The sequence below is a fragment of the Arachis ipaensis genome, chromosome B5 (assembly GCF_059453495.1).
Source record: "Arachis ipaensis isolate K30076 ecotype BB chromosome B5, ASM5945349v1, whole genome shotgun sequence".
In the NCBI taxonomy this organism is placed as follows: Eukaryota; Viridiplantae; Streptophyta; class Magnoliopsida; order Fabales; family Fabaceae; genus Arachis; species Arachis ipaensis.
In genome coordinates, this window is record NC_142440.1 from 122,351,286 (window position 1) to 122,362,745 (window position 11,460).

The following is an 11,460-nucleotide window of genomic DNA, read 5'->3' on the forward strand; positions in this document are numbered from 1 at the left end:
ATGGCTAAATTCCAACTTCCCTTGCCGATTATTCCGGATGAACTGCTACAAGAAATCTTCTTGCGTAGTAGTGCCAAAGCTGTAGGGAGATGTATGTGCTTGAATAAATTCTGGCACCGACAGCTACGCCAACCAGAGACATGCATACACCACATGCGAAGGCAGAAAGTGTTAGATCAACATGTTTTGTTTCATGTTGGATACTCACTACTGTTAATGGGTTCAGATTCACTATATATAGTGAATGCTGCTTCTGGAGAAGAAGTGAATGTTCAGCATCCTTTCGGAGTTGGCATCCATGGGTGGTTCCGCATTGTGGGAGTGTCAAACGGGAACATATGTTTCAAGTTCTCCCGTGAACAAGACGACACAAGACTTTTGGTATGGAATCCGACAACACAATGCTCTAGAGAAATTTCCAACCCCCACAGGGACCACGGTAGATCGTTTTTCCCAGTATATGGTTTCGGTCATGTTCCAAACTCAGATGCATACACAGTCAAACATATGTGCAAAAGGGACATAGCTGATGCCTACGTTTTTTTCTCTAGATATTGTTCAAGGCGTTCTACATGGTTTCACTGCGTTGATTGTCTCCCTGGTGTAGAAAAAATTGACCCTAACTCTGTTTTTAATAATGGTCACGCGTATTGGATAACTGGTACAGGAGATAGCTATGCTACACCCAAGTCTGTTTTATGTTACAGTGTTGAAGATGAATCATTTAGCGAGGTGTCTATCCCTGTAGGTGCAATATATACCGTTCACAATTTACTAACCCACAAGGAAAAAGTTGCACTCCTCGCTCATACACACAACGAATTTGGGTATGTCGCAGCAATTTGGCACTTGAATGAAGACGCGGATGGTAACAGAATATTAGAGCAGTATTGCAGGTTTGCGAGTCGAAGCATCAGAGAAAATCCAATACTATTCGTGGATGATAACCTACTTTTGTTGGTGAACAATTCAAAGGAAAGAGAGTTACTCGTCAATTACAGGTACAGAGAGCTTGTGTTGACAGAATATGACATCGAACATGGCACTAGAAATCTATTGGTGAGGAGAGCATGGCGATACCCAGAAACGCCACACCCGATCACAGTAAGGTCTACACTCAAGTATTTTGCAGGGATGTTTCCTGTCTAGAAATAATTGACATTTAGATATACTCCGACTACATGTATTGTGGAACTTGGTTGAAACTCTTTGTTTAGTATTCCGGTTGATGTTAATTATGTTTTTTTTTTGTTAATGGAATCCCTAGAACTGTTATGACAATGGTTAATTCCTAGTGTTTTTTCTATCAGTCTGTCTTTACAATTGTATGTTTTACATTTTTTTGAAAGAGCCAAAATTAAGAGAAATGGTTGCATAACAACCTCAGTCTATCTAATTCGATGTGTCGTGTAGTCTTCCTCATGTACAGGAGATTTATAATGGTGTTATTCTGTTTCTAACCATCCTAGTATAGGGATTATGTGAGAAATAACAGTTAACCTACTAACATTTTACGCGAATATTCAATCAAGAAATGCTATTCCAAATAACATTGATCAAATTAACGGTTAACACACACATGAATGGAATAAATAGTTACCTGGAAAAACTTGGTTTCCTTTTAAAATTCCGGAGAGAGTTGGGCTTAACAGGTTTCAAGCCAGTTGCTGCATTAATCCTGACTTGAATTATCCACTAATTGTTTTTGTAGCTGGCCCAAGTTGATAGATAGCCCACTTTACTTTTAGATATACTTGAACTACCAAAAAATAAACATCTTTCCAGGTTAGTTAACCGAGCCCAATCCCAAGTATGACAGAAAGACTAAATATTCAGTTAACTAAAGTAAGCAACCCTGGGGAAAAAAATTTCTATGACCTTTGATCATAGACTATGTTACACCTTAATACCTAACCAGAACTGATCCGGGATAACCGTGAATCGAGACAATTCGACCTATAATTCGACCAAAGTTTTTCTATGTAACACGATTCGACCAAAAAAGACGACATATAAACGGACATATAAACGGGCAATGTTACAAGAGAAACTCACATGATGGCCCTGGGTTTTAGGAGAACAGTTGTATACACCACTGCATTGTTGGACGATGACAGAACCTAGCCCAATGCACGGTAAAACCTGCAATAAGCCATATACTCGTTGAATATTACTTTATAAGAAGAAAAAAAGAGCAACCCAGTACATGGTAACCTTGTAAGACCTGCAATAAGCCATTAGCACTCCATGAACAAACTCCAGCTTGCACTCTACCTCCATGGCCACGTCGCTGAAATGATCAACCCATTAGCACTCGTTCATTTACTTTAGATTATAGAGTAATAGGAATTCAATCAAGTGCATGAAGGGGTGAATAAAGTCAAACAATTTGAGCAAACAAAGGATTCAGCAATAATGGGAAGTTATGGTAATTTAAAAAGTCAGATCTTTCAATTGGAGTATTATACATCATGTGCAAGGGTATAAAGATGATGATCTACAACTTCAATACCTAATGAGATGAAGCCTTTAAAACCCAATATGTTAACAGACAGGCTAGCTTATTTCAAGCATCATAGCTTGCTGAACAATTTATGTGTATTAGAACAAAGCAGTGGCCATTCATCATGATCAAATAAACTACAAGTGTTAAGATTTATTTAGGTTCAAGGGATTAGGAATTTCGAAACCTATGCAGGAAATTTTCTGAAAGGAAAGCAATTAAACTTGACCAACAAGTTGCAATTCAACAAATTTCCAAAGCCTAACATAACATTCTAGTTTACTTTCAGCTTCTTCATTCTATCACAACTTAAAATTTATGCTGCACACTAGTATATAAGAAGAAAAACAGATCTTGTCAATTATCTATTGTGGTGGCCGCATGATTTGTCATGGAAGTCACCAAATCATCGGCGTATATTGTCATGCCCTTCTCCTTCCTACTCTTACAGAATTGCCGAAGATTGAGTTATAACATGACTGCAATCTCAAGCATTCGTTTCACTAATAAAAAGGTTGCTATTTTCTGGTATTCAGTCTGACTTACTACAACATATTAGCCTTCATACGCTATTGAAATTAGTAGGGAACTTTGGTAACTAAGTCACAAAAATAGATACCATAAAACATATACGTATCTATGGGTAAAACAAAAATACGTAACTAGAAACATAAACAAATTCCAACCATGTTGCACAAGTCAAATGGACGTCTTCGACAATTTTTGCTTTTAAAGCTTCAAACATTTGTGTCTCTACATTCTAGTAGCAATTTTCAGCAAAGAAGGAAATTATTCTTAAGTTTCTGAACCTAATCGAGGTGCTTCGGGTTCTGGTTTGCAGCTAATCAATAGACGTTGTTAATGAAGCCTCCATGTCTCTTGCAGCTGCTTCTCTAGCCTTTTTTCTCAACTCTGCTTCTCTACTTTTCTTGTTCAGCAGCTTCTCTAGTTTTGCTATTCTTTCCTCTACATGGTCTATCAAGTTATCCATTTCCAAATGTTTTCCAACATCACTCTGCTTCCCGTCACCCGATCCCCTTGTAGCCTCCCCCGCTCTGACCCTAACAATGTGGTCATCAACCCAGAGAAAGAACTTGCAATGTGCTTCTGTCACCTACAATGAATAGAACACAATTAATGTAAGGGGTTACAAAATACTCCAATTCAATCTAATCCATGTACGTCACTGTAATTAATCCCTAGATTCTACATCTACAAAATCCTTTCAAATTTTAGCATCCATTTTTAATATCAGATCAGGTACCTAATCAATTCTTGTCACAATCATGATTTTTAATCTAGGTAGATCTATTTTGAATAAATTAACTTTTTCCCAATTCTCAGTCATTCATCAAAATTAACCAGCACCAATATCAAATCATATACAAAATCAACCCAATTTAACATCAAATCAATAACAAAGTCAAATCATTTTCATAACCAATAGGCATGCAATTCCCAACAATTCAAAATCACATCCACAACAACTTGAGCAAGGTGGAGAATAACCAAAATATAGAGTCTAAAGCTCCATTCCAGAAAATTCAAATTTTAATCAAATTTTAGCATAATCTTAGTTCTCATACATAAAGAATTGCGTGGTTACCTTTAATAATGGGCATCCAAAAAATAACCTATTTGGGTTGGTGTCTGTCTTCGACATGTAACTGATGGCATATTTTTCACAGAAGCATTTTGGGGCCACACCATCTATTACATCCTGAGGTTGCAGCGAACTTGAGGTTGCATTTCCAGATCTCAGTTCCCGTTGTCCGCCGGCTCTCCCTATGCCTCGTCTCGTGTTTTAGGAGCATGCATCACTGGCCATCGATCTGATTAACATTTAACACCACCATGGAAAACTATCATCATCTATTGCAATCGAAATTGAATCAATCTTCTTCGATGAACGGTGATTACAGAAAGTGATTAACAGAACAAATCACGCAAATTGGCTAAAAAAACAAAAAAACGAACGAATGACCTAGATGAAGAAGCAGTAGGGCTTACAAGGGTTTTCCGAGAGCGTTCTGCACGTGGGTCGCCGGAACCTTGCTAACAAGGGGATGACTTACGTTCTTCGAAGGTAAATCACAGAAAATGACACCCGCGTAACCCTGGACGAAGACGCAGAAGGCAGGGTCTTCCACGGGGTTAGGAAAAATCTGTCCCTGACGATGACTGACCTTGAAATAAGAGGAACGAGGTAGAAAAAGAGGTTATGGATGTTACAGCGGTATTTAGGGAAGGTTTTGCGAGTGGGTCGTCGGAAAAATCAAACGCTTAAGTTAAGGGGAGGGTAGAAGAAGCACTGAGGTAGATGAAGGAGCGGTGGATACTACAGGAGTATCTGGGGAAGGTTTTAGGAGTGGGTCGCCGGAAAAATCAAACCCATCACCCACAAGAAGGGTAGAGAAGAAGAAGAAGTGAGATCGTAGAAGGGTAAAGGAAGCAGTGAGGTTGAAGAATGAAGCAGTTCTTTTGAAGTGTCTTTTGAGAGGTAGAAGAAGAAGCTGTACACATTGAAATGGTATTTGGGGAAGGTTTTGATTTGTATGGTATTTGGGGAGAGATTTGTAAAATCAACTATTTGCGTATTGCATCAAGTATAAATACGTTACGGGGTATAATGTAAATAATATAAAATACAATGTAGTGTGAAAACATTTAATGCATCAATTAATGAAAGGTTGAAAATTTTTTTGATCAACGACTGAGATGAAGACACATGTGCAAGGGTAACTTACCCACAAAATTGCCATGGGTTTAGAAGAATTCACCACAATAGTTTTATCCCATGATACAAACACAATGAGATATATCTACAACTTTATATAACCACACACATTATCTATAAAGTTTGGTTTTTGAACTCTGCCTTCTCACTAAGATCTTGGAATTCATCTACAAGATTTTGAAGCCTTGCAACAAATTCTATTAAAAGTGAAGCAAATGTTGCTAATGACAAGGAACTGGCACTTTCATGTACTTTGAGTTCAGGCTCACTAATTTCTCCTTGAAGTGTTAGATGTGGCCGAGACCAGTATCTATTTAGTGATGTTGTACTTTGTGAAATGCTTGATGAGTCTCGCACTAATGAGGGTTCAATGTTACTATTTGAATTATCATCTCCATTTTCATTATTAATCAAATTAATCAAATATTCCTTATTTTCATAGACTTTCATATCTATCGAATTGTCAAGAGTTTCATTTTCCTTATTATTCTTTCTTGTCATTTTCCAACTATCATAGTTGACTAAAAGAAATGATTGTTGGTCAATCTTCGTTTGTAGTTGGATAGCAGCTTCATGTACATCAAAGAGTATGTCTGCGTTGCATAGCTTTTCCATCTTTTGAACTTTACTTCCAAGTTGACGCAATACTTTGGCTCCTTCATTACCAACCTTTTGAAGTTCATTACTGAACACCATCCTCTTTTCAGCAGGGGCCTATATTACAAAAACAAGTTATGAGCTATAAATCATCAACATAGTTACATAATGCCGACCTTATGATATGTAATGTCATCCTTTACCATACCAAATGTTCCATAAGCAAATATAATATCATGAAATAATGAGTCCAAAGTCAAGGAATAATTAAACAGAAGCATGAACAAGGTAGCATAAAACAATAGTATTTGAATATAATATTTTATTTTTCTTAATTCACCTGTATCTCCGAAAGGATACATCCATGCATTGCCATGACCATGAAAGCACAATGCCTCAGGGCTCCACTCACATTAACATAACTTCTCCAAGGATAGTTAAACTTGTAATATGGACCATGAGGTGGTTCCCATAATGCAAAATCTAACTGCATGAATGAAAAGTAAAGTTCTAGCATTTTAATTACGGAGAAAGAAGGTAGCAAGAGTTAAAGATTTCACTTATAGAAGTTCTAAAATTTTATTACTTATATAACTTTCAAATTCATATTATAAAATGTTCTTTTCTAAAAGGTTAAATTGTCAGGTAGAGAGCTATGGGCATCAAAATAGTTATATCTAATACAATATACAATACCAATGTTTCCTCCTGATTTGATGATTGTACTGCTGCTCTATAACCTCTGTAAAGTGGATCATCCGATGCTTGATAAATAAGAATTTTTGAAGGGACCCTTTGATATTCAACACATTGAAGGTAACCATTAACACAACCTAGACAAAGTTACAACGAAATAACTAGCTAAGACTGGAAATAACAAGGCCAAATCGAATAGTAAGAAATATAAATAAGGATAAATTTGGAGAAGAAGCGTGAAAAGAAAATTTGACTACACCTTCTAAAGATGCTGCAACTCCGTTAAAATTTTTTACCACTAAGTCATGTAAATCCTCTCCTGACCAAATTGGATATATAAAGATATTTACTAATAAAGCTGTGCCAGCTCCAACAGCTATAAGAATAAGTCTATAATAAAATGTCGTTAAAAAATCTTTACTATCTGCCACTAATACAATACAAAATGTCAACATGAACACACGAAATCCATATTCATATGGCTTCATGTTTGGGTGTTGCTTCACATAACTTGCTAAAAACCCTGCACACAAGAAAAACAAAATCACTAATCCTCAATTTTCTTTCTTAAAATAAATATTTAGATTGTTTTACAAGATGTCTTTTACTTATCCGGTACACAAAGTTATGGATAATTAATAATTTAATGAGCTAATAATATAACTTCACTTGAAAAAGTACAATTATTGTTAGCAATCAATATGTACATACATCTCATTGAAACACTTGTGAAAATAGTGAATGAAATATTGCCAATAAAATGAAAGATCAAATGGAAAAGAAGATTTCAACCTGCAATAAATATACTAGATACAATAGCAATCTCTCGAAACTTTCCAGCTAACATGGATAACTCTCCAATAACCAAAGCAAGTCCTCCTGCTAAAGTTGTTCCCAAAGTGCGATTTAACCCTTTACTAAAGGTTGCACCTAAGCTCGAATTACCAAAACATGAAATAAATAAATCAGTTACATAAAAGGTGAAAATTCTTCATCAACTATATGAGCAAAAAATGAAAAAATAAAATAGATTCCTAAAGTGTACATATATGATCATTTCTATCAAGTAACATAGATAAAAAATATACTAATTTTAATATTATATAATATTTATATTTGGTGTGAAAATCTAAGAACAAAAGAAAAAGCTAACAAAAACGAAAACAAAGAGCGAGCACAGTCTCTCTGTGAGCCTCAATCATCTTGTAGGACTGACGCTGACATGTTTGGATCACCAATCTTATTGAGATTAGCAACTCCACTATAGTAATATACTTTAGATGCTTTCAAATAGTTCAAGATGCCAGGAAAATTCCATTGCAATCATACACGTTGTTTGAAGAAGCCGCATCTTGTGTAAAAATAATTTCTTTTTTGAAGACTCTATCAAATGAAATGCACCACACACATACAAAGAAGAGGATAAGATGTTCTTACATGATGGCAACATAATGTAGCCACTCCTTAAATAAGTTTGATTAGAAGGAGGAAAGATTCCTTGAAGAATGTATAAAAATCATCTGGCCTCAGAGATTTCAAAGAGTCAATATCTATAACCACCCTTCAAACATCCTCCTTGGATACTACTATGATAAGAGCCCTACATGTCTATTTTGGAAGTTGGGGCAAGTGTTGCTCCTTCATAACATCCAAATTACCACCCTCCACACCACAAAAGAGCTTTTGGAAGAATCTCTTTACATTTATAGCTATATTTTGTTGCTTTGTAATGTATCTCCAATTTTGTTTAGACTTTTGGAACCAGAAAATCTTTTTTTGTAAGAGAAGACTAGTATCACTTTGAAGTTCCTACTTAATTCTATATAGAAAGAAAGCATTACTTTTTTCATATATTCTTGAACATTTCTGATTATCCTTACAAACTCCTTTTTCTTTCTAAAGATGCTATTGAATACCTCTTTATTAAAGATGCATGCATCTTTCCAAACTCCAATTAAGTAGGAAATAGTATTAGCTAGTATTCCCTTGCTCTCATGCCTTCTTTTCTACCCTAAAAAATTTGAAAGAATTACTCAAGTAGCCCAAAAAATACTTTCTAACTAAGTTTTCACTCAAAATGTTGAACACCTAAGTAGAATAGGATAATAATTGAAAAAGGTTATGTGAAAATTTTTTACAAAACTTTTCGAAAATCTTAAGCACCAGGATTTATTAGCCAAGATCCTATCAAGCTGCTTAGATATGAATTGATTACTTTGCATGTGACAAACCCACTACTCCGATCCTAAATCTAAAATCCCTAATTATCCATAGTTTCAAAGAATTTCTTTGCTATCCTGTAATTTTTCACCTTTGACCTTATTAGAGAATATTATTTTATTATTGTCCTTGATCAGCATCCACAATAATGTATATATATTCAAAGGCAAAATTTTATAAGAAATTCCAAGATAGTTCTTGTCATTAAAGAACTGGGCTTGTATTTACCGTCATACAACCCCACTTTTGGGTCCTAACACTAAGCTCGTTATACATTGCCTAGGAGCATGACGTCTACATATTGTAATTGACGACTACCTACTTATGACCTTGCTTATCTTCCACGTGGATGACGTAGAATTGAAAACTATGCCAGAACATCAACATTAATATGAACACATGTTGGTGCTTAATCTTGATGTTCAACAGAGTGGGCCTTGGTTGAACATTCAATCCGAAAATTTGAAATCTAATATGATGGTGCTTTTACAGATTTGCCATCTTGTTTTTCACATTAGCCCACCTTGTTGTATCTATATGGATTAGGACTTTATCATGAACGAGATTCGTACCTCTATCCATCCCAACAGAATCTTTCACCTAATTCTTTCCAAATCCAAACTTCTCCTGCACTACTGATGGCTCCTCAACCATCATTGCATTTTTTTGTTTCTCTTGATCCAACAATCATTTGTATTATGGACAAAGTATATACACTTATCATAAAGTAAAAGGAGACCCTCATATTCTACGTCATATTGATACCCATCTATCACGATATTACGAGTAATCAGAACATCAAGATTAATATGAACACATGTTCTTATATATTTTCTTCTTCTCGTGGCCAAGTCTACCTTGATTGGAATTACCATTGTCGTCTCTGTTCTCATCATGGCCTTCTCTTGCAGTACCAAATACTTAGACATGCAATCTCAATGCAAACCAAAGTGGCTCTGAAGCTTTTCTCACACGAGTGAAACTTTGATATCTAAGGCTTCATTTCCATGTAGTTGTTGTCTATCATCAACGGTCCCACTAAGAATATCTTCTCATTGTTCTCATACCTCAAGAACATTATAACCTCCTTTCAAGCACCACACATAAATCTCTTAGATTTTGTACTACTACAACATAACTTTCCTAGAATTTTGACTACTATCACTCCCTTGTAAAGCCCCAAGGTCTAAACATCTCTTCTCAATGAAAGTGACATACAAGGGAATTTTGCCACCTTGCTTTTCCCGCATCGTGGTCAAAGTAGTCTCCTTCTAGTTTTCACCCTCGATCAGATGAGGTTTCAACGTTGACTCTCCATTGCATCGAATTTTCCTTTCCAATTCTAGATGAATGATCCCTGTCACCAAGTAATTCCTACCAAGTAATCATCCTTATCATTATTTATTTTCTATCTATGTCTATTATATAAAAGGAATATCATAATAGTTTGGTGTCCAAATTTATTTCTTAAAATATCTTTCATTATATATAATTCATAAAAAAAATATTTATTTTGTTATTTTTCATGATTTAAATTCAAGACCTTTTAACTAAGTTATAAACAATTTGTCATCTTAACTAATTCTATATTTATTATTTTTTAGCACGTATTTAATATATAAAAAATCGATCAACAGACATATTGTGTCTATTGGTATACTATTAAAAAATAAATGGAATTATTATTGAATTCTTATAACTAAATATATAAAGTATTTTATTTTTTGTAACAATTTAATAAATATGAACCACGTATTAAATTTCACTAGTGCTTTCTCCATAATAAAAATTCGCTGTCAATGATTCTCTAACTATGTGACAAAATCAATTAAGGAAGGTGTTTGCATGTTAATGAATATGCTTTCAAACTTGGGTGAAGGAAAATAAAAAGAAAAAGAAAAAAGAAATATAAACTAATATAAGACTTGAAGGATTATTAGAAGAATATCGCTAAAGGTAGAGGAAAAGAAAAAGAAAGAAAAATTCAAAATAATACCTACGCTAAATTCAAAGACCACAATAACAGTGAGGATGGCCCAGATTGAATACTTGTTGAGTTGTTCCTGTTCAACATATATAAAGAGCGAAACGAGGGCCAAGGAGAGCCCTGATTTGATTGCAAACATCAGTTTTCTAAAGCCAGAACGATCCATCGGGTGAAGGTGCAACCAAAATTCACGGAACCCATTTTTTATCCTTTGCATTTGAGTACAGCGTATTTCTTCATCATCATTATTGTTGCCACTAAAATCAGTGTAGTTTCTCTGCGGGAGAAGACTATCCTTGCTGGTTCCTACCCTCGCATCCATTTGAATGGATTCTAATAACCACAAAGACTCTTATGCCATTTTTGTGTCCAACATAATTACATGAAGAAAATGTTTAGGGGAGGTGATTATTATAGGTTACTTTTCTCCGCTTGACTGCTTTGTTTTTCTCTTTTATTCAATAGAGGGAAGAGTGAATGATAACAAGGAAAAAGAAAAGAAAAAAATTGTGAAGGAGAAGAAAATGCGCCAAAGAAGATAAAAGGAGCGATCGAGAAACGTAGATCGAGTATCACATATTGAGGCTTGTTTATTAAGCTCTTTATTTTAAGGATTTTACTCTTTTCTGTTTTTTTCTCTTAAGAAATTAATTGCTGAATTTTATCTTAATCTAATTAACATGAAGTATATGCTGTTTTTAGTTTAATTTTTTTGATAAT

At 34.9% G+C, this 11,460-nt stretch overlaps 2 protein-coding genes across 2 annotated transcripts; one reads left to right on the forward strand and one right to left on the reverse strand.

Annotated features, from left to right (window-relative positions):
• LOC107640900 (F-box/kelch-repeat protein At3g06240-like) lies at positions 1–1,149 on the forward strand. The gene has a single exon (XM_016344402.2). The coding sequence runs from the start codon at positions 1–3 to the stop codon at positions 1,147–1,149; it is 1,149 nt and encodes a 382-aa protein (XP_016199888.1).
• Positions 1,150–5,354: 4,205 nt separating this feature from the next.
• Positions 5,355–11,062, reverse strand: LOC107640901 (aluminum-activated malate transporter 4-like). Its single transcript, XM_016344404.3, has 6 exons — positions 10,750–11,062; positions 7,326–7,463; positions 6,793–7,056; positions 6,534–6,670; positions 6,178–6,324; positions 5,355–5,954 (listed from the first exon to the last, which is right to left on the reverse strand). Exons 1-6 carry the CDS (start codon positions 11,060–11,062, stop codon positions 5,355–5,357), a joined length of 1,599 nt encoding a protein of 532 aa, XP_016199890.1.
• Positions 11,063–11,460: the final 398 nt, after the last annotated feature.